Source organism: Alosa pseudoharengus, unplaced genomic scaffold (genome assembly GCF_046254945.1).
Source record: "Alosa pseudoharengus isolate Yale_2024_CS ecotype anadromous, Long Island Sound unplaced genomic scaffold, YU_APseudo_1.1 YU_APseudo_1.1_scf_11, whole genome shotgun sequence".
In the NCBI taxonomy this organism is placed as follows: domain Eukaryota; kingdom Metazoa; phylum Chordata; class Actinopteri; order Clupeiformes; family Clupeidae; genus Alosa; species Alosa pseudoharengus.
In genome coordinates, this window is record NW_027468576.1 from 34,445,262 (window position 1) to 34,469,221 (window position 23,960).

General features: G+C 48.7%; 1 protein-coding gene across 9 annotated transcripts in view; it reads right to left on the minus strand.

Moving 5' to 3' along the window:
• ptprfa (protein tyrosine phosphatase receptor type Fa) overlaps positions 1–23,960 on the minus strand; it is a 220,305-nt gene that overhangs the window by 67,296 nt on the left and 129,049 nt on the right. For all 9 annotated transcript variants that reach the window (XM_076279000.1, XM_076279001.1, XM_076279006.1 and 6 more), the window contains exons 7-12: positions 18,783–19,052; positions 15,321–15,902; positions 14,775–14,908; positions 14,209–14,353; positions 11,023–11,328; positions 6,677–6,870 (exon numbers count right to left, since the gene is read on the minus strand). In XM_076279000.1, the coding sequence (XP_076135115.1) occupies positions 6,677–6,870; positions 11,023–11,328; positions 14,209–14,353; positions 14,775–14,908; positions 15,321–15,902; positions 18,783–19,052 (1,631 nt within the window). The remainder of the gene's footprint in view (positions 1–6,676; positions 6,871–11,022; positions 11,329–14,208; positions 14,354–14,774; positions 14,909–15,320; positions 15,903–18,782; positions 19,053–23,960) is intronic.

Below are 23,960 nucleotides of genomic sequence, written 5' to 3' on the forward strand. Positions count from 1 at the left end.
TTGAGATTAAATTTCACCTTCAGATGTTGGAGCCCTGGCGCTTACTCAGCATCCCCTGCCAAGGATTACATTTTTCTCCTCGCGCCCTCCTGGAGGTGCCAGGCACCGGTTTCCACGACAACCCCCCCGTGCCCGCTCGTCCCAGCGCAACACGCGTGTACATGCTTCGGCCCTTCATCATACACACACACAAACACACTCTTCTTAACAGTCACACACACTCTCAGTCAGACACAAACACACCCTCTCTCTCTCACACACAAATACACACGCACACACAAACACACTCTTAACAGTCACACACACTCTCAGTCAGGCACAAACACACCCTCTCTCTCTCTCTCACACACAAATACACACACACACAAACACACTCTTAACAGTCACACACACTCAGTCAGGCACAAACACACCCTCTCTCTCTCTCACACACACAAATACACACACACACACAAACACTCTCACACAGTTGCCGGTGTCCCTACGGAGACTCGCTCTGCTTTAAGGAAGGCCGACAGATCCTCGGTAGACGGCCGCTCGTCTCCTCGAGCCCCATCAGCTCACGCCGCAGTCGGCCGCGCCGGAATTGATTCGGAGGTGCAGGTGCAGGGGGCATTTGTATTCTGCTCCGCAGCCGCCTTGCTGACTAACGGAAAATAAAGAGCAAAGGGGGCCGCTCTCTTCCGATTCCTTTGAAACAATAATAATAAAAATCTATACCTTTATCATAAACAAGGTGAGACATGAGATAGGGGCGGTGGCGGTGGTTAAAAGAAAAAATGAAAGAAAGAAACGCAGCTATTTCCTATTGACGGAGGATGCTGGGGCAGTAAATCAAAATGGGATTCATCATATGTACGCGCTGCACTGGGGATTGGGGATGATGATCATAAAACACACACTGACTGCCAACAGAACACAGCGTCTTATGAACTCTTCACACATTTGGGGTTTATTTTGGAGTGTGAAAACAGTACAAGCTTTTGTGTGTGTGTCTGTGTGTAAAATATATGTGTATGTTTATGTGTGCATGTGTGTCTGTTTGATAATATGTGTGTGTGTGTGTAAAATATATGTGTATGTTTATGTGTGCATGTGTGTCTGTTTGATAATGTGTGTGTGTGTGTGTGAGTACTGAAGAGAGCCAGAGCATTTGAACTCCTGGTGAACCTTTTCAATATGGCAGTATTGGGCAGCTGTCTGTCAAGGCCATCAAGTGTGTGCACGTGTGTGTGTATGCACGAGAGAGAGAGAGAGAGAGAGAGAGAGAGAGAGAGAGAGAGAGAGAGAGAGAGAGAGAGAGAGAGAGATGAAAACGGTGAGTGCGGGCCCTGAGGGGCCTGGCCAGGGAGAGTGTGTCAGTGTCAGTGACAGCGCGGCCTGTGTGTTCTGACCTCTCCGGTCTCTCTCTGAGTCACACAAGGCCCCTGCTGGTGCACTGGAATGTGTCTGAATGTGAGAGTAGAAGTGTGCACATTTGTGTATCACTGTGTTTATGTGTGTGTTTAGGAGTTACGTGTTTGTGCTGTGTTTGTGAATCTTAGTATGTGTATGTTTTTGTGTTTGTGTGTGTATTTCTGCACCTCAGTGTGTGTGTGTGTGTGTGTGTGTGTGTGTGTGTGTGTGTCTGTGTGTCTAATAATATGTGCATGAGTATGATATGTGTTTTTCTCAGTGTGTGTGGTGTATGTTTGTGTGTATTATTATTATTATGATTATTATTATAATTATTATTATTATTATGTGTGTGTGTGTGTGTGTGTGTGTGTGTGTGTGTGTGTATGCACGTGTGTTTCATATCTCTGCTTGTGGTGTGTGTACATGTGTGTACCTCACTGAGTGACTGTGAATGCATTTGTGTGTTTGTCTCAAGGTGTGACTTTTCATTAGCCCCTGGGGTATGTGCCATCACTAAACCCTGAAGCTTAGCGTGTCGGAGCTGGTCGCTCTGAACCGGGAACGCTGCGGCTGACGCACAGACTCGTGCTCCACCGTATTCCACATTCTGCCGAGTCAGGAGACGAGCTGCTCGGTGCAGCTCTGTGCTACACTACGCCTCGCCAAGCCACACTTCACTGCACGTTGCCTCAGCTTCAGCTGGCCTTGATCCCCGGTGTTATCTGGGGAGAGAAAAGGCCTTCTTCAGGAGCTGCTAAACTGCTTGGCTGGGTGAAAACCCAAAGCCGTGGGGGATCGCCATGCCTTTTCGCCCCACCTAGCAACCGCAAGCTACGTTGCATTGACCGTCGGGAGAGAGAGACGGCCGGAATGTCTAAAAGGGCCAGTGTGAAAGAGGCCTGGCTTGTCTTCAGTTACCGAGGAGCTTTCTGTGGGCATTCGTTAAGAAACACGAGTAGTTGGGTTGGGGTTGAGAGAGAAAGCTTCTAAGACGATCTGTCTCAGTAATTCAGTTTGGCAGATGTTCCGGCTGTTTCCGCAGCTACGGCAAACAAGGAACGATAACAACGGCCAAGTGACGGAGGCAACAGAATCCTTTGAGAAAACCAGGAAACGTTTCAGGGGACTGATGAATGAACGCTCCACTGACAAGGACAGCTTTCCTGCCGAGCTGCCCTTAACAGTTAACCTTGGGAGTTCTGGTCGGTGTGTGAAGCATCCCATTCCCCCACTCCCAACATTGTTGAGAGTTTTCCGACAACATTACATCAATGGGCTGTGAAGGCAAGCCACTAGGCTTCCAATAATGTGGTAAATCCCATTACCCGTCTTCAATGCGGCTTACAAATGAATGTGGGTTGTGGTGATCTGGCGCTAAGGCACACCTCCGTACTTCTCGTTCTACAGCGTGAGAATTACTGGAACACTACCTCTGGGGCATTGATTTTAAGTGGGCCAAAATGGTTTCTGCGGCTGCCTTTGATGAAATACACACTGCCATGCACGTGTGTGCAGGGTGTGTGCTTTCATGTTTGTGTGTGTGTGTGTGTGAATGAGTCTGTGTTTGTGTGTCTCCTAGCACTTAAATATCAACAGAAAGTCAGTTTTGCAAGGACATCCATGGTGCCTGGTTTTGGGGAGGGTGGGAATGGGATGGAGGGGGGGGGTTTGGGGGGGGCGGGTGTGTGTAAAAGGAGCCTGTGACTGAGCTACAGCCGTATGTAGGGCACTGTGTGGGCTCCCACTGCACCGAGGTTGGCCCTGTTTACTAAAAATCCCTCATCTCCTCCCACACACAAACAGACCCTTCTCCAACGCTCTCCTCTCCACTCCTCTTCTCCTTCACCCTCTCTCTCTATCTCTCCCTCTCCATCTTTCCTCCCTCCCCCTCTCTACCTTTCAGTGACCTGTGTCGGTGACTCCCACCTCCTTCCCTTTCTCGTCCGGCAACACGGGCGAGCATTTTGATAGGTTGCTCTTATCTGATTGGATAGGCTTCGTTCCTTGAATACGGGCTGCCCCACTTCCCCCCCCCCCCCCCCCCACCTCCTCTACTCCAACCCGCCGTGCACCACCACTACTTCTACCACAACAAACAAACAAAAAACAAAAAAAACACAAGCATGGCTATAAATTCACCCTGCCTAAAAAGACAGAGGGAGGAAGTGAGCCAATTCAGAGAGAGACAGAAAGAAAGTGAGAGAGAGAGAGAGAGAGCAGATACAGAAAGAGAGGCAGAGAAAAAAAGAGAGGGAGAGGGACAGAGAGAAAGCCAACTAAAGAGCAAAAGAAAGCCAGAAAAAGATAGAGTGAAAGAGAGAGAGAAAGAGTGAGTGAAAGAGAAAGGGTGGGAGTGAGAGAATAAGTCAGGTGTAAACACAAATAATAAAAACAGCCATAAAAGTGAGAGAGGGAGTTAGAGAGTAATTAAGTCTTTATGTGCCTGTGTGTCTGTAACCACCACACTGATGGGTTAATACGATTTTATTTAAGTCTTTGTCATCAAGGCTTAGGTAATTACGATGACTAGATAGCCACACACGTTATCCTAATGGCAAGGCAGCCCACATTAACAGCAAGAGGGGGGTCTGGAGAAGTTTACTACATCCCAGACTGACATAAAAAAGCGCCTCGTTGCTAAACTGCGGCCCAGATTTTCAGTGCACTTCTTTTATGGCGCGTCACCCTCTGTCATCTCTTGTGCCCTTGCTTGCGAGTGGGAAGGGAAAAAAGGAGTGAGGGGCACTTTGAAACTGATTTTGTCCCAAACAGAACTCCATCAGACAGCAGGCGAGTGAAAACACATACTTTTTCATGTGTCAGACAAGGACACGGACGTAGTAAAAAATAAAAGTTCTCAACGGCAGGCTGTGCCGTGATGTGCCGCACACATAAACTGGAATGCCTGGCATCGTGCGGGCATGTCTGTGTGTGTGTCCGTGTGTGTGTGTGTGTGTGTGTGTGTGGGGGGGGGGGGGGGTAGCTGAATAGAGCCCATTTAAAGTGATGCAGCACCAGACACAGGCAGAACGTGATCCATCAGGAGGAACTGCCTCGCGCACAGACGGTGTGTGGGAGAGAAACGCTCAGTCCTGGCCAGCGCGAATCTCAGGGGCCTCTCCGTCTCCGAAGAGACTCCCTCTCCAGCCCTTCCCCCTCCCCACGTGAGAAGAGAGGGTATGGGGGGGGGGGGGGGTGGTCCATAGGCTAGGTGGCATTTTCGAAAGCGCCGACTCCTTATTGATCGTAATGCGGTGAGTGGAGAGAAAAGAAAAGGAAAAAAAAAAAAAACAGAAAAGCAATACTAGTTGGCAATCAACAATAAGAGCCATTTCACATGAGGGGAGAAAAAAACAGAACAAAGAAAAAGACAAGAAAGACAAGAGACAGGGAGGGAGAATAAAAACAAACAACAAGAGTGAAATGTCTGTCTGCAGAGAGACAGAGAAAGAAAGAAAGAAAGATAGAGAGAGATAAATCAATGGTTGTTGTAGGTCAACAGGAGTGCATGGGACCACAGTGGAAGCAGCTCAAGTCTGCATAGGAGCGGGATCGATCCTCAAGTCTGCACAGGAGCGGGGGGTCCTCAAGTCTGCACAGGAGCGGGGTCCTAGCCTGTGCTGGCGCGTCCAGCCACGCTACGCTGAGGCCACTCCCTCGCGTGCTCACGCTCGCTGCAGGGGGAATGTAAACTACATCATGGCTCAGTCACACAGATAGGTGTGCTAAACTGCAAGAGAGAGACCCTTAAACAGTGTGTAAAAGAGAGTTTAATGTGTGTGTGTGTGTGTGTGTGTGTGTGTGTGTGTGTGTGTGTGTGTGTGTGTGAGAGAGAGAAAGAACAAGCACATTGTTTGGAGATGCAGTAGCTTGACTGGAGACTGCACAAGTAGATAAAGCTGGAATGTGGTGGCTGGCTCAGGGAGACGAGGTGAGACGTTTATCAGCGAGCCGCTGAACACTACAAAAGAAATAAAAAAAAACATCTGACGCAAGTTTAAAAGGTCACTTATTCATTTCTATAGAATGACCTTGGATGCTGGAAGGATGAGTGAAAACCAAGAAGCGCCATCATGAATAGTGACCTTGATGAAACGTCACAGATGTACACAAAAGCGTAGCTGCTCTTCCTGATGAGACTGACGGAGAATTACCCCGAGCGCCACCATCTTTAAAGCCCGACGCGTCTTTTTAGGCTTATCGACGGCAAAGGTATTTTCTTTTCTGATAGATAAACACCTGGCCTTCAGGCACACATGGGTGGGGGGTAGGGGACATCAAGTGGGTGAATCTCTCATCTCTCTGAACAGACTCATACCTTGCCTTACCTTTGCCTGCGCCTGTTTAGCTGTGTGCTGGATAAGCACAGCTCCTGCTGAAAGGTCTGCCACAACGGTGCATCTCATCACACCTTCATTTTTTATGTCAGTCCCTTGATTTTCTCTCCCCCCCCCCTTCTTTCTTCTGCCTTCCTCCTCCCCCCCCCCCCCCCCCACGCTTCCTCCCTTCCACCCGACCCCAGGAGACCTGCGCAGTGTGCTGGCTCCGATAAGCTCAGACACTTGGAGAAGGGCCTGAGAGAGATGGCATGCTCCTGCAAGCTAATTCTGGGATAACAATCCCCCCGCCTGACACCAAAAAAAGCTCTCCTCCCTTCTCTGTCGCTTCGCCTCGGCTCTGCAGTCGAGGGGGATGGTTTCTTTGCGTTGGTGTGCGCATCGCTAACTAGGATTAATCTTACCTTTTCTCTTCCCATTACATTTCCGTCCCCTCCCCACTCCCCGATGTTTCTGTTTCTCGGGAAATAAATGAAATGAAGTCGCATTCACTTGGGAGAAACATAACAAGGCAGCAAAAGATGGCATTTGCCCCCCCCCCTGCACAAAAGTCAACAGGTTTCTTTGTTCCCCGAATCCACAACACAACAATCATGATTATTAGTTATCACACAAAAGCAGCACCACCATAACAATACTGCTTCAAAATGAGGAAAAAAGAAAGAAAGAAAGAAAGACAACAAACAAACAGACAGACAAACAAACAAACAAACAAACAGACAGACACACAAACAGCCTTGATCCACGTTTAGCACGTGTCCCTGGAGGGCTGTGTACAGCTTAGTGGCATAAAGGTTAAATCACACTGGTCAGATCCCGCTGACCTCTCCACACATGTTCATGCCCTTTTATTTGACCCTTGCGAGGTCCCACCGCGACGAAACATCACTGGGGACCAGGGGGACAGGTGATGGACACAGAACACAGGCTCGGCTCAGTACCTGGGCTTCGGGCAGGGCGACGTCCAGGATGACGGGCTGGCCGCGCGGCTCTCCGTTCTCCAGCCGCGAGTAGACCACCTGGTAGCCGCGGATCTGGCCATGCTGCTTGGCGGCGAGCGGTGGCTTCCACGTCACCCGCAGTGCTGTCGAGTTCACCGCCTCCACCTCCACACGCCGGGGAGGAGCGCCTGGCACTGTGGACGAGAGCAGCTCGTACAGTTAGAAACGGAGAAAAATGCACGCACACACTCACCCACGCACACACACACTCTAACAAGCATACACACTCTTGCTCTTTCAACCACACTAATACACACTCACACAATCGTTTTAACGCACACACACACACACACACACACACACACACAAACTGACAGACGCCGGCACAAACCCAGGGAGACAAGCCTGCTTTCTGAATGACACAGCGCAGGCTCTGATTGGACAAGTTTTGAGTGGAGACAAGGGGGCCTCTGCGAGTATCAGGGAGCAACTCGTCTCCCACTCCCCCCCCCCCCTCCTCCTCCTCCTCCTCCTCCAGCCACCGAGACTCCCAGTCCCACTCGCACTCCGCTCCTTCCAAAAGCAATCCATAAAGGCGTAAAGGTCAGGTAAAGGTCGGGCCGGGGCCGCGCGGGGAGAATAAATAACATTAAGATTCGCGGGGCGGCTGTGCTGGGAGCCCGGGACTTCTGGGAGCGGACAGGAGCGGAGGCCCCCTGTACACCCTGTGCGTTGGCACGACAACGCTGTTGATACAGAGGGAAGGGTGGGCGGGGTGGGCAGGGGAGTGAGGAGGGCTGGGTTCTGAGTGCCGCCAGGATGCTTCATCAGCTCCCCGGAGGTGGTGGTGGTGGTGGTGGTGGATGGTGGATGATGGGTGGTGGTGGTGGAGGTTGAGAGACATTCAGATGAATACAAATTTGATATCAATAAAGAGAAGGCAAAGACATTGCATAGATGTTAATGATGGTCAATTGGAACAAGCGAGAAAGAGAGAGAGGGTGAAAGGAGGGCGGGAGGGAGAGAGCAGGAGTTGTATATGTGTGTGTGTGTGTGTGTGTGTGTGTGTGTGTGAGAGAGAGAATGAATAACACTGACGAGGTTAAAAAGCAGCATTATTAATAGACTGATGCCCAAACTGTAGCAGGGGGAGGGCGGGGGCGGGAGGGAGGAGAGAGGTAGGAGGGGGTGCTGTGCCCTTTGATAAATGAAGGCATACAGTGGGAGATCACCTATACGGGCACAGCAGTGGAGACCCTCAGCAGTGGGCTGCTACTACTGCGGCGGCGGCAGCTTTGTTAAGTGGAATCATTTAGCCATATAAATCTGCAAGCCTCTGGAATCCAGCCTTGACCTTCAGAGGCAGAGAAAGTCAATAGCACTCCGGCGTGGACGGATAAGCGCAAAGTCCAGGTCTAAGTGAGAGGGCAGGTGCACGTGTGTGTGTGTGGCTCAGAGGCATCCCACGCCGCAGACGAGAGGAGAGCAGGAGAGGAGAGCAGGGCGAGGTGGAGAGCAGGACGGCTATTTTTCTGCCCTCTGCCAACAGGGCGCAGAGGTCTGTTACCAGGCGCTTCAGATGGCAACGAGTGGGTTGGGTGGAGAGAGGGCAGCAGAAGTGGCCGCCTCGTTCACAGTGATTTGTTTACCTCACACACACACGCACGCACACGCACCATGCCACAGCTTTGACGCTATGCATGGTCTGCACGCACACACACACTCACGCACGCTTCCAATATCGCCTCAGTGGCCCATGAAATCCTGAAATCCCACACCCTTCCCTCTAGTCCCCCCCCGCCCCCACCCTGCGTCTCCATGGAAACGGCAGTGTGAAGATCGAGTGGGTTCAGCTCGGGTTCTCCATCGCAGGCTACCTTCCACACCCCCCCACCACCACCACCACCACCATCACCCCCTCGCGGCGCAAAGCCACTCCAGCTGAAGTTGCTAATGCACTTTTCCCACAATCCCAGGCGTGAAGGCAATCAAGCGCACATCATCCTCTTGTCAGGGCGGGGGCGACAGCGGGGAAAGTGATTTAGGGGTAATTTGATAAAGATCCAAGGAGAAAATGGGAGTATCTGCACCCAGTCAGCTCGCAGGGCGTTCATCCCAGTTTGATGTAGGACTTGTAAGGCAGAGGCAATCTATCCACGGGCAGGTACAAAACCACCGTGTCGCTCCAGGCTCAAGCAGCACCACTCCCCCCCACTCCCCCCCCCCCACAACCCTACTACCCAGCTCCACACCAAGGACACATCCAGGCTCAGCTACACGCTAAATGTCTCAATAATTAAAGGAGGACAAATAGCCCTTTCTGGATATATTAAAACAAATTAACACTAAATCGCGCCATTCTCTGTGATGCGCGTCCCTTGCACGTGCTATGCGGGTAATGGGACAGGGGAGGTAATTGGCTGTGTGGTTTATGGTCTGCATACTGTATGTTGTCCGCAGCAGCGGCGTTTTTGCAATCGAGTGTCTGAAGTGGTGTGTGTGTGTGTGTGTGTGTGTAATAATCAGAGTTCGGGACGCTGGAGCACAATAAGACTCTAGGAGGCAGAACAGCAGGACAGGCAAGGGGAGGAGGACTGATGGTCAAGCTGTTTGGTCTCAGTGAGAAGAGTGGGAGGCAGAGAGAGAGAGAGAGAGAGAGAGAGAGAGAGAGAGAGAGAGAGAGAGAGAGAGAGAGAAAGAAAGAGAGAGAGAGAGTGTGGGGGGACGGAGATTGAAAGAGGGTGAGAAAGGCAGAAGGAAAGAGAGAGGGAGTGAAAGAGAGAGGGAGGCTGTTTCAGGGAGATAGACAAAGAGAGGGGGAGAAAAAGAAGAAAAACAGAGCGAGTGAGAGAGAAGAAGGGAAGCAGCTAAGTATTCTGCTAAAGAGAAGAAGGGAAGCAGCTAAGTATTCTGCTAAAGAGAAGAAGGGAAGCAGCTAAGTATTCTGCTAAAGAGAAGAAGGGAAGCAGCTAAGTATTCTGCTAAAGAGAAGAAGGGAAGCAGCTAAGTATTCTGCTAAAGAGAAGAAGGGAAGCAGCTAAGTATTCTGCTAAAGAGAAGAAGGGAAGCAGCTAAGTATTCTGCTAAAGAGAAGAAGGGAAGCAGCTAGCAAGTATTCTGCTAAAGCAAAGGCTGCTTGTCCCTGGTGAGAGCGGGACTAGCAAATGCCTCAAGGCCCCGGCGGGTGAGACTGTGTGTGAGAGAGAGAAAGTGACAGAAAAAAAACAGTGAAAGAGAGAGAAATGCAACAGAGAGAAACAAAGGGAGGTGGGGGTAGAGATGGGGGAAGAGAGAGTGAGAGAGAGAAAAAAAAAAAAAGAACATAGCAGCCTGCTGCACCATCCATGCCAGTCACAACACATTGGATCAAACCAGAGACACTGGAACCCTACGACTCTGCACCACACAAACTCCAACTGTCCATCAACACCGTCAGGCTTTCCAAGAACCAGAGCTGCTCTGCATAAAACAGACTCCGGGACGTCCACTCCTGGGGAGAGGGGTGCTGAGCGACCGCAGGCCATGCACACACAGTGAACACACAGGCCCCCGTGGTCCTGCTCTAATTCAACCTGCCAGGGGTAGCAGAGCTTAGCTGAAAGCTGTCTCTGTGGCATTGGGGTGGATGATGTTTGTTTGTCACTGTTTGGGGAAGAGTAAGGATCACGCGGTGTCACAGACGGAACTTCACTGACCACTCGCTGACCACTTCGGTGCCAGTGTTCTGTCCTCCACAGGTTTGTGTTCCAGCACAGAAAATAAGCATGTCATTGTAAAGCCTTTGAGGTGTAGTAGGGGCAGAATTCTGCTTTGCGGTGGAGTTCTGACTGATCCTGGTGGAGGTTCTGAGGTTTGTCTTGGTACAGTAGAGGCTGACCCTCCTGCAACCGTGTGTTCGGATTTCAAGCCAGAGAGGCGAGAGGCTGTCAAGAGAGATGCCACTGGACCACCAGCAGGCCCCTACCCTGCGGCAGTGAGAGGGAAAGACCACAGTGTTCGCCTGTCCAGGGCGTCCGAGAGGAAGGCTGAGGAGAGGCAGGAAGAACGAGGACGGGGAATTTGAAGAAAGAGAGTTTAAGAGGAAAACACTCAAGCTGTTAAGAGTATGGAGCAACAGGGCCCAGGCTTCAGAGTGAGTTAGTACTTTCTGCCGAAGAGGAGGAAGCAGCAGTAGTAGTAGCAGCAGCAGCAGCAGCAGCAGGAGAATACGGAGAGGAAGAGGAAGTAGAAGAAGAGGAAGCAGCCAGGCAGGAAGGAGTCTGCAGAGAGCCAAAGTGGATTTGAGGATTTTGGAAGAGGCGGCAAGAGAGAGAGAGAGAGCAGAGCGGAGTCGGAGAGGGCCGTACCGTCCTCTTTGGTTCTGATCCGAGCGGCCGGGCTCTCCGGGCCGGGCCCCACATCCGTGTGGGCCCTCACCCACACCTGGTACTCGGTCCACTTCTCCAGGCCGTCCAGCACGTGGCTGGAGGCGTCGGCGGGAATGTCGGGCACCTCGTGGCGCTGCGTGTCCTCCCCGGACGTCGCCTGGTAGGCCAGCGAGTAGCGCACGATGTTGCCGTGGCGCAGGGCGGCCGGCGGTGCCGTCCAACTCACCTGGACGCTGGTGGAGGTGAGGCTGACCAGGTGCACCTCCTGAGGAGGAGCTGACGGCGCTGAGGGAGGATGAGAGGAGGGGAGGATGGATGAGGGAGGGAGGGAGGAGGTCAGGCGGGATGGGAAACACTGGAGGGGTATGGGGGAAGGTATGGGGGGGGGGGGGGGGGGTTGGGCAACATGCACTCTGGACTGGGAGGAATACACACAGAATCGGTCTCACCTCGGAGACCAATAATTAAGCTCCCCTGGTGAGAGCTAGAGCGAGGACAAATATCAGATTGAATAATGGCTGAAAGAGTGAAATGGAGTTTTCAACACCAACCCGCCCACGCTGCTTATGTGAGGGAGGATTGGGGGGAAAAAAAATATGAGATAGTGATAAAGTTGAGCGTGGAGCCATTTATCCAGCTTGAGTATGTAAGGTAGGTCGTGACCTCTATATTCCACTGTAATCCCTGCTGATAAGAGGTGCTGGTGGTGGTGTTTTGTGTGTGTGTGTGTGTATGTGTGTGTGTAAGAGAGAGTGGGGGAATGAAATTAAATGTTTGTTTCGCAGATACGGAAAGGCACAGAGCACAGCGGGGAGCGCCAACATGACCGTGCTCTTGGTATCGGCTCACACAAATTAATTGAAAGAAAGAAGCAGATATTTGAGGTGTGTATTCATCTCAGTCCAGAGGGAAAACATAAAATACACAGAAAACAGACTTCTAAAACAATGTTGGTGACCCTTTTGTTACATAGCCCATGTGGAAATGCTACTATATTATACAAATAACAATACTACTACTATACCAATACTATACCAAGTCTAGTTGACATACTGAACATCATTATCTACAAGTACTTTGACACTTACATGGCTCCACTGTTAGCAGTTTATGTGTGCTGTAAGTCTTTGTCCCTGCAATGCTATTTTCAACAGTATAACTCCAGGGTAACAAGGGCTATGTAATTTGAAGTGCAAGCAACAATTTTCATAAAAATAAAACAACTGTAACATAAAATGATCAGGCGTGTAAACTAGAGGGTGAGGGAGAGGAGGTGACTGGCATCATGTGGGGTGATGAGGGGAGCATCCGTCACACACACCTGTGATTTTCATGATCAGAGCAGAGAGAGGCAACTTTTCCCCATCTCGTCTGAAAGACTCTGTCCTGATTATCTGCCTTCTCAAATAAAGAGGCAATAACCAGATTTATATTTATATATTTTTTAAACCCAGATGGAACAGGAGAGAAAAAACTGACTAGCTGACAAGCTTTTCTACGGGGCTTTTCTTCAAGATGTCAGAATGGGGAATGATCCTCGGGAGCGGAGCTTTAAGCGTGGAACAGATTGCCACTGATACGTTTGAAACGGTGGAAAATGGAGAGAGAAAGTAATGACACGGGGCGGAGAGACGGATAGTAAAGAGGGAAGAGCCACACAATGCAGAGAAGGAGAACGGCAGAGAAAGGCAAAGAGAGGAGGGGGAAAGAAAGAAAGAAAGAAAGAAAGAAAGAAAGATAGAACAAATGTACACGAGTGGGTGTGGAGAACGGGAATAAAAGATTTGTTTTAGTTTTATAAAAGCAGATAAAGGAGGGAAAACATTAAAGGAAGATAAGAGATAAAGAGACAAAGAACGACAAAAAAGGACAAAGTTGAAAAGGCAGGGTTTAGAGAAAAGTATTTAAGAGTGAGGGTGAGATTAAATCAAACAGTAGAGGTTGGAGGGAAAGAGAGAGAGAGAGAGATGAAGAGAGAAAGAGAGAAAGAGAGAGAGAGAGAGCAAGAGGGGAGTGGGAGGAATAGGGAGACAGATAAATACAAGAGGGGGGTCGTGTGTGAAGGAGAGAAACATGAAGGGCAAAGGGAGAGAAAAATAAAAAGGGGAGAAAGGCACACACATAACACCCAGAGAGAGGAGGGAGGGAAAGAGAGAAGGAAAAAGAGAGAGAGAGAGAGTCACTGGACTCTATGACAGCCCGGCGTCTCTCTCCTGAGACTCACAGGCTGTCAGTCGGCCAGCAGATAAGGAAGCCAGCGGATTTTAGGGGCCACTGTTCCTATGGGAACCGGGCCCTCAGTAGCAAACCAAGCCCTTTCATGGCTGACAACTATAACAAATAGCTTTGAATAAGCCAGGCTTTCTTTTGGGAGATATCATAAATATTTCAGGTTGAACTCTATATCTGCCGGTAAACGACAGAGGCTTTGGGCAGGGGCTGTGGGAGAGGGGAGGAGAAGGGAGGAGAAGAGAAGAGAGAGATTAAGGCGGGCGGCCATTTACGTCAAGCCGCCCTGCCAAATTTGGAAACCCCAGGAGAAATAACGTAGGATCATTACAGAGACCATGGACAGGCAGCAGTCTTGTCAAACGGCTCTGAATCACGACCAGGGTTTAAGCGTCTGGAGTGGTCGTTTCAGCCACAAGGTTGTCGCTCTTGCTCCTCGTTTGGGCTCTTTTTTTCCCACCGCTTTGATCTTGAAAATCACAAGCCTCTGAGACCGACGCAATACATCATGGGGAAAGTAAAGTACACAGAAATTTAAAAAAAATGAACTACACTTAAAGGGATGTTTACCCAAACCTACCATTTTCTGGGTGTTGGAAACGTCTCCTTTTAATTCTTCGATGGGAAAAAGCAAGTCTGACAAAATTGCAAGCCCGCCGTCCCAGAACAATCAGGTCTTCCCATTGGGATACAAACAACTATATGTCTGATGGGCTTCAGAAATGATCCCATATGTGAAATAGAAAACTTTATTTGCCCCTTTTCACTTACTATTTGGACTAACTATGACCACTATGAAGGACCTGGTGGTTACTAGCTATGAGGGTGCTAGCCGGGTTGTGTTTGATGCCTTGAAGACACTGAGACGGGGTTCTCTCGTTACGGGAAGAGGATGATTTAAAGCCAGCGGAGCTCAGTGCTGCATGTGGTACTTACTTGACTGAGCCGTGCGAGCCTCTATGGGCTGTGTGTAGACACCCAGGCCCATCTCGGAGCGGGCAGCCAGGGAGAACTTGTACAGAGTGTCTGGCTTCAGGCCCTCCACTGCATACGAACCAGCAGGGTCAAAGACCACATGTTGCTGGGAAAAGAAAAACACAAAGATAAATACCAATGGAATGTCCTGCTGACATGTCCGCACACAGACAAGTGAGTGAAAAAACTCCGCACACAGACAAGTGAGTGCATAACTAGTTATTGTTAATAAATATTAAAAACGCACAGATTCTGAAAAACTAACATGCTCTAGATTTCGGTCTGTAATGTTATCTGACATTTGACACAAATTTAACCCTTAAAGGTGTACCGTCACACTGGTGTGATGGGAATGTTGGAAAATTAACGTTCTAAAGAATATCTCAGTTGAATTCAACATTTTAGAACCTTCAATTGTTGCGGAACAGAATCTTATGTTAGAATGTTCAAAAACCTACAAGGGTTAATTGAATACAGTTGAATACACTGGGCAGTTACACTGCATCATACTCGTTGTGCTCCAGTACCTTGTTTCCTGAGTCGGCCTCCCAGTAGGTGAGCTCGTACTTGATGATCTGGTCCTGGACAGGCCAGAGCCAGGTGAGCATGATGCGTGTGTCCAGCTCTGCCTCCGCCTCGAAGCCTGCAGGCTGGGCTGGGACTGAGAAGCCAGAAGGAAACACACTCAGACACAGCTAGAACTCTTCTGTTATGTTTACCATTCTCAGATAGCATAAATTGTTACAAAGCGTCCTGAATATCAATTGCCAATTAGCGATTTATACCAAATGCAGACTGATGATGGCATGAAAATATGCAAAACATAACGCAGGTCATTTATAAACAATAATTCATACCAATCCATGAATTATTTAGATATATTATTTACATTTGATATAAATTAAGATGAATGAATGTTAATTCAGTAATTAGAAAGCAAAAATAGCACTAAATGCTGCAGCTGTATGCTGTATCCAGCCCACCCCACTGACTCTGTGTGTGTGTGTGTGTGTGTGTGTGTGTGTGTGTGTGTGTGTGTGTGTGTGTGTGTGTGTGTGTGCGTTGGGCCTCACCTCCTTGCTGGGTCTTGACCTGCAGGACGTCCGAGGGCGGCCCGTCTCCGACGGACGTGAATCCGAGCACGCGCAGGCTGTAGGTGATGTCGGGCGTGAGGCCCGAGATGGTGGTCAGCTCCGAGTAGTCGGTGTTGTGCTTCTGCCAGGTGCTGAGCGGCGACTGCAGGTCCTCGGTGTAGTAGACGCGGTAGCCGCGGATCTGGCCGTTGGGCTCCTCCGGAGGCTTCCACTGCACCAGCATGGTGCTGGAGCTGAGCATGCGCGCCTGCACGTGCAGCGGCGGCGAGGACGGCGCCTGCTCGCTCGTGCGCGTGTCCACGGGACCGCTGGGCGGCCCGCGCCCGATGTTGTTCACCGCCATCACGCGGAACTCGTACTCCGAGTAGGGGCTCAGGCCGCCGATGCTGTAGCGCGTCGACGCCACGCCGTCCACCTCCTGGAAGTTGTTCTCCGACTGCTTGGGCCGGTACTGGATGACGTAGTAGGACACGGGCTCCGGGTTGCCCGAGTCCCACGTCAGGGTCACGCTGGTGGCGGTGGTTTCCGTAACGAGCAGCGTCATCGGGGATTTGGGCAGGGCTGCGGCACACGAGGGCGAAACCGTGGAGGCAGGGACAGGGGAAAAAGAGAAGACGACACATTGTCAACGCAGGCAATTTCATTTCTCATCTATTTTTCTGAATGCCTGATTTGCGGGGAGGTTGAAAGGCTTTCTCTGTACAAACTCAATAACTCGATAAAGTCAGAGAGAGAAAGAAAGGGGGGTGGGGGGAGGGGGCACGTAGAGTCGTTTCTTTCTCCTACAGTCCATCACTATTCCAGAGGCTGCTTCTCTCTTGCTGCGACTCACCTGTCACTTGTGGGCACTGACAGGCCATGTTCATTATCTCTCAAAGCAAAATGTCTCTCTCCCTGCATGACATAAAGGCAGCTTAAGAGCGCGGCTCCATACGAGCCTACGTGGAAGTATTTATAACGATGAGGAACAACTCCATGCTGGGGGAATTCATTTCCCCAACATCCGTCCCCACTGTGCACCTTTATGTCAGACACTGGATCACTGGCCAAGTATAATAACCACCTTTATTTATATATTTATTTTTTTTAAATGTGTTCCGCAATTGAGTTGGGCTGTTTCAATTGGAATTGCTTTTTGCTTGTTTCTCATTCATCAAATTGGCTGGCCAAGATAAGGAGACTTGGAGGAAGAAGACATTGTGAGGCCCTTCAAAGGGACTAATTTATTTTAGGGTTAGGGGCTTCACTACATTATCCTGCGACTCTGAGGAATCGCTTTGGACTACTGATGCAATAAAGAGGACAGCTGTACTGTACCCCATTGCCTGGACTTTGCCTGCTGTTTACTCACGCTGCACCACAAACATGATGCACGGCAGGATAGGACCGCAGGTGACCTGTCGGAATAAACGTGCCGTATTGCTTTATTAGTACCATCTGTGATTAAATCTGTCCTTTAGCCGCCATTGCCTACGCATTCACTGCTCTTTCCTATGACATGACTCAATTCAAGAACAGAAACATAATGTACACTATGTAGTCACTATACCATGCTATATAACATACCTGCATTCTGTTCTCACCATAAAATGCTATGATGTATGCATAGCCTGTCTCCTCACTATGAAATGTTACCCCCCTACATACACACTGTGCAGTCACCAGTGGTTTGGTGTCTTGACAAGTCCTTGTTTGGACAAGTGGAGGGTCATGTAATGTTTCAGGGTTCACGACATACACATCCACTCCAAGAGCAATCTGACAGCCTTGCTCCAATGTTATAACGTCGCTAACATATTCTGATCCAGAGCGACTCCTAGCCTAAGGGTGGAGAGAAGGACAAAATGCCTGAGAGATCCCAAAGACTCGCTGCGGAATGGAGAGGCATGCTTGGCGCAGGAGGCAAACGCAGATACATTCTTTTCTAATGCAGTTCTTGAACTGTAAACAATGCCATTACCATCACTTTGCCTGGCAGTAATGGACTTGCGCTCACAGGTTTTTCCATTTCCAGAGGCGAATGGAAAGTGCGAGTATTGTAATAAAATCGCAGTTGAAAATGACTCTAAATGACTTTTGTGTTGTGTGCACTCGGGCTGCTGCCTACACACTGCAATTGGGCGCCGCCAGGGTAACGCACAACTGCACGGGGGGAGGAAAAACACAAGATGGAAAAGCTGACAAAACGACACGAGGGGGCACGCCACAGCAACCAGGGATTTCCTGTCACCGTATGGAGATAACTGTATGACATATGGTATGCTAAAAATGTGGCGCATCACAGAATCACAAAATGAAGGATTTTTTATTTTTTTTTTTTTTTTTTTTACACAGCTTGGTGCTTAATTGGTGAAAAATGTATACATTAGGCTGTGCTACATTTGTCTAAAAAAAAACCAACAACAAACAAAACAAAATTCCAAGATTAGACTTGCAAAAACCCACAAATGCAGAAAAAATGTGGGGCTTCTCTGAAAGGTTCAGTCAGTGGGTGAGGCACTACCATCTGTCTCCCCGCAGACGAACATCACAGCAATGCACTTACAATACACTTACCAGGGAGCCTATGTATCTCTACTCCACACAAATCCTATCCCTAATACATCTGATTAAAATTCTCTCCTCATCCTTTCATGATCTAACTCCCATCAACAAACAACTACGCTCCAGTGAATGAATTCTTAATAAAAGATAACTGTGACTGATAAGCATTCAGACGTGGGTTATTCACTGAGTCTCCGTGAGGAACAAACAATCCCTCCGAGAGCATTGGCAGTTTATTTCTGTTCATATTTCATGGCCCATTCAACCCTGCTGTGTGAGAAGAAAAGGGGGAAGTCTGAGGGGGATCTTCTCCAGCGTCCCCAGACATTAGCTTGTGATAAACAATCCGGGAAATTAATTCTTCGACAGTTTCCTTTTTTGAAAAAAACTATTTGCATTGACTCAGTAACCATGAGGGGCCTCTAGCAGTGAAGTGAGGTTTTCCTCTTTTTTTTTTTTTGGATGGGGTGCAATGGTGGTGGTGGTGGTGGTGGCGGGGCGTTCAAGGAGGAGATTTCCCTCCAGAAAAGGCACTTTGTCATCATCCTCGTCCCGCACACTTAAGCATCATGAAGAAGCCGGGGCTACAAGTCAGATTTCAACTTTGATGAAACATTGATGAGGTAATTACATGCACTGTCTGGCAAGGGTGTGCTGGAATACCCAGCCTCGTTCATTATTAATGAGGCAGACAGCCTTTAACTATTACAATCTCTCATTGACGATAAGTACACAATCTTCAGACATCTGGCTTGATCAGCAAGAAAAATTAATGGCCAGGACCAAAGATACCACGTAGACAATTTGAATAACCTGAAAAAGGATCACATACAAAAAAAATAACATTAATCGGAAAGTACAGTTGACCCTGGAAACATTGGTTATTTTGTGACTCACCTTTGACGGTGATCTGTGCGGTGGTCTCGATGATGCCAAGTGAGGACATGGCGACGCAGGTGTAGTTGGCTGACTGGCGGATTTTGGTGAGCTCCAGCACGTTGCGCCCGACGGGCATGTCGTCCTCCTTGGTCAGCTCCACCCCGTCCGTCACCCACTTGACGAAGGGCATCGGGGCGCCCACCGCCACGCAGGTGAGGTTGACGCTGCCACCGGGCATCACCTCGTGGTTGTTGGGGGGAATGGAGAAGCGAGGCGGAACGCGCCGCACTGCAGGACGAGAGGACAGACGCTCGAGAAGGGCCAAACGCAGGACACACACACAGCCTAATCTGAGAACCTGAGTCTGATTGGACTGATCAGATGGACCTGGCTTTGCCTGTGCCACACCACATTTGCACAACAGGAGACTAAACGGAAAATCCACTAGAGCAGAAGGGAAGTACAGTAAACGACGACTTTACGTGTAAACAACCTTGCTACTTTACTAGGGCTTATAGCTATGGGTACTGTATGTCTCATGTCTGTCATTCATTCATCTCATGTCTGTCATTCATTCAAATGATGAATCGACATACATCACCACCTTATTAACTTCCAATTCTAGGATTGACATGAAACCTTACAGCATTAGAAATGGTAATGTCAAGCCTACTCCGTCCAATTCTGTGAAATATATCACTGAAAAGCAGGGACAGTTTGAAGCCTACAGCTTGAATAAAGTATTCTGCTATATATATACAGGCGGCTGAAGTAGAGGTGCTCGGTGCCAAGCCAGACCCTCCTCCGGGGTAAATCTTCTTCCTTGGCCTCCCTGAGCAGAATAAACGGCGGAGGACCCTTTTCTCATCATCGTACCTCTCCATCAGAATTCCGCCGAAGTGCTACTGACTCCCTACATTACATCTGTATTAAAGCAATGGCACGTGCCGTGCATTAAAAATACATACTGGAGCCGGCTGGCGAAGCTAAAGAGCTTGTGCCTCATCCAGGGGTGGCCACGAAACGTGAGTCACAAAGTATAATTTCAACTTAGAGCCCAAGCTTCTGGACATGCTCGTCATTAAACTTTCCGTCAGGGGCTTACATTCTCCTCTGAGAGCTTTCTCTTTTAGCTCAGGCGCTTTCTGGGCAGTCTTCTCTTAAGGTGCCTCTTAATGGAAAGACGACATTATGCTTAGCTGGAAAAACCTAGTACAAGATACATGATTTTATGGCATATCTGGGATTTGACAGGGCTGAGCGTGCTAAATGGAATTTGCTTATTGGCTGCGCGCATGATTTCTGCCAACTTTAGAGTCTTTGCTGAGTGGATCTGTAGTTATTGCAGTGGTAAGATGGTAAGAGGCAATTTAATGAGGATTTAAGTCGGAGAGGCTCCTGAAGCCTTTCTCACTTACTTGCCACCTCAGCTTTGGTCAGATGTATGGCATAGGTTTAATTATTGAACATCCCCTGCAAAGGCAAGACCATTTACATTTATTATGCCTTCAGAAATCGACCCGCAGACAGACATTTGCCATGTGGTATATTCACAAAGAGAAAGGACTCAATAAAACCAGGGAGGAGGTTTTGGCTGGCTGCAAGGCTACGTGCCATGGGCTGGGAGTCTGTGCACAGACAAGAGGGTCATTGTCTTGGAGGAGGATAAACACTAGGCACAGATATGCAGATTACACAGGGTTCCCAGAGAGACGGCCTGCACATGGGAGGTGATGAGGGGATGTTGGCCAGGAGAGGGAGGAAAGCGGGCGTAAACACTGGCTTATTCCTACACCGCAAGAAAAATCCTAGTCAACAACCAAATGAGTGTTTTTATATAATCGGATACACGGCTGGAAAATTGTACTTCTAGACTGCATTTTGTGGCTGGTTTTGACGGATGAGAGTTGTTGCTGTTGTGGTGTGTGCACGGCAAAAAAACAAAAAAAAGAAACCAGGCCTCACATTTCATTTCCCTGTTGATCTTCAAACACACACATGCAGGCGGGCTGCACAGCTTGCATTTTAACCACTGCTAAATGACTCCCTTGCAGATGCTGCTGAGATGCTTCATCACTAGTAAGCAGCAGGCTGATACCATCACAAGAGAGAGAGAATGGGAGAGAGAGAGAGGAAGAATCAAAGAGGAAGAGAAAAAGAGAGAAAGAAGGAGAGAGTACTATAACAAGTCCTTTATCAAGTCTTTGAGCTGAAAATGCAAGGGCTTCAGTTGAATACAGAAAATGAATTTAGAGGGAGCTGTAGACCTTTAGGTGTGTCTGAAGATAAACTCCAACAAAACAGCATTTAGATTCCATCTTTAAAAAAAGCTGGCTCTATCAGGTGATTTCCAAATTACCTGTGTTTTCAACCTTAGCATATCAACTAGATGCAGAATCAGGGAAGGCTATAAACATTCTTCCTAGGGGCCAAGCTAGCCAGCAGTTACACTGATGCTATATTACCAAAGTGGATTTGGGAACAGGCAGGAGACCAATAGGATTGCTATGATTACATTTTTTTTGTTGGGGAGAACAAATATCTCAGTGTTTATGTGACTTGAATGCAGCAAGAGGCTGGGGTGCTGCCAAACTCTCCCTCCCTCCCTCCCTCCCTCCCTCCTAGCACAACTCTGTCCTCTGGAGGCAACTGACACCCAGGTATATGAGATAGCGGACAGGCAGGAGACACCGTGGGGACTTTATCTAAAATAAATCCCCATTTGCATTCATGGGGGGAGGGAGGTGGGAGAGAAAAATAGGATGTAAAATATCGCTAGACTGGAATATTTAGCCCGGCTTTGACATTATGTTGGGAGCTTCATTTCCTTGTAATGTCTCCATGAATCTACTGAATTTTGCAATCCTCGCAAATTCTTGTTTTTTTCCCCCCTTCTTCCCAGGAGTTTATTCATGAGCTATCGCACAGTTTATTACTTTGGTGACCTTGACTTATTATATTTTAAAAAGGCCTGGACATGCACAATACAGTATACACAGCATTTTTTGTGCTTTTGGCATTGCTTTTAGAGCCATGCTGACACGTTCGTGTAGTGTGTGTGTGTGTGTGTGTGTGTGTGTGTGTGTTTGTGTGTGTGTTTGTGTGTCTGCATGCTGGATGGCTAAGGAGTGTTTTTTATTTGATCGGTGTGTGCAGGTGTGCTCTTGTGAGTGTTTGTTTGTGTTTGCAAATGATGGCGCCCGCTTTCAGCCCACTGTCAGAGAGTTCGACTCAAGCCAACTAAACGCTGAGATAGATTTATTGTTCTTTTCAAAGAAAGGCCAATGGTTGGCTGACTCTGGGTTAGCATCAAGGAGCCAGAGGAAACGAGCAAACATGTTAGATCGGAGAACCAGATAGCTGCCGACACCGGAACGGATCCAAACCGGATCTGACCCAAAGCTGGCGCCAGTATTGTTTTGCGGAACTGTGCCAAATTATGGCAAGACCCGGTGCCGATCTGCCCAGGAACCGTGCCAAATTAGGGCAATAACCAGTGCAGATCCACCCAGGAACCGTGCAAAACCAGGCACAGAACCAGGTTGGACCTGACCCGGAACGGTACCATATTATGGCTAGAACCGGCGCCAATGTGCCCAGGAACTGTGCCAAATCAGGCCCAGAGCGCGGCTGGATCTGTTTCCACAGTGGCACTATCTGGAGAGAGCCTGCAGGATGTTTATTTATTTATTTATTTTTTTTTTCAAACGTGCTGGACAGCGTAGGAGGAATCAGCAGAAGACAGAGTTAGTCACTCTATACATAAAAAGTTATGATGAATGTTACCGATGAACATGGAAGATGGGTACAACATGATGAAAACATTTTTCTTTCCTTTTTTTTCCCTGTGTGTGGTTGTGTGTCGTCTTGGGAATAAGAGTGGACGACAGCACTGGAAGGGAGAGGCTTACTTTACTAGATGCAGCTGCCCAGTGAGAGCGAGACCTCGCTGGGCTGTGGACAAACTGAGCCCCCAGCAGTGGTGAGTGCCACTGTTGATTTTCATAAAAATCATTGTTCTCACAAGAGGCCTTTTTGTTTTGTTTTGTTTTAGTTTTAGTTTAAAGATGGTTATTAGAAGCACACATGAAGCTGACAGTTAGAAAAGGCAAGGCATACACACACTTCTGACTCTCTGGCATGCCAGAAGGAAGGAGCTGGGGGGGGGGCAAAAGGGGGAAGATCTGAGGTAATGGGGTACTGATAAGAAGTTACTAGGGGACCGGGGAGAGTCTGTGGTGAAGGGAAGGAGGGAGAGGCAGGCGAGGCACAATCAGTTTTGCACATAACATATATCCTCAAGCAAGTCATGCATCGGTACAAGTAGCGCAGGCATCAGTGCACAAGCAATATCAGCCATGATCACATGGGCATGCCAGTGCCAACATGAACCAACCCCCCCCCCCCCTTCCCTCCAACCCCTCCCATCCCCTCCTAACCCCCTTCAGAAAATGACTTATATGGGGGAGGAAATAGCCCGAGGAATCCAATTTTTATCCTTGCGCTGCCAATATAAATACTACTAACCAGTCTACTGTGATGTTGATCTGAGCGAGCTAAGGCGATTTCTGCTAGAATTACACTAAGAGCAAACACTGATTTATTGAGAACAAAAACCTAATAATAAACACTATCAGGGATAAAAAGCTAACCCTAAGTCAATAAGAGGCAGCAGTGTTTCTCAAATGCTATTAAAAAAATCTAAATTATGGGCTCCTGTTAATGCTATGCCTAACTGACGTTCACAGCGCTCTATGAGAAAGCCTACTCAAGAAGAGAGAAAGAAAAAACCGACACAGAAGAGGGTTCTGTTGCTGCCAGTGATTCTTTTCCCCCCGCAAAACCCCGTCCTCATTAAATCCCGTCTCTGACAGCCTGGAGACCAATAAACAACAAACCAACACAATGGGACCAAAACCCTCTCCCTGGGATGAGCAGCAACATGGTAGGCTTGTTTTATGAGCAGTTCATGGAATTGTGACACAGATGCCACTCTTTCAAATACGAAAAAAGAGTGTCCATTAACACAAACAGAGTGGGGGGGGGGGGGCGCGGTGTTGACAAACAGAGCGATATACAGCGCACTGCAGGGTATCCCATATGCATGCTATGAAGGAATACGAGACAAGCTACCGCGTGGAGATGTGCAGCAATAAAAATGTGATGTGACACACTCAATCTGACTTTCACTAGCCT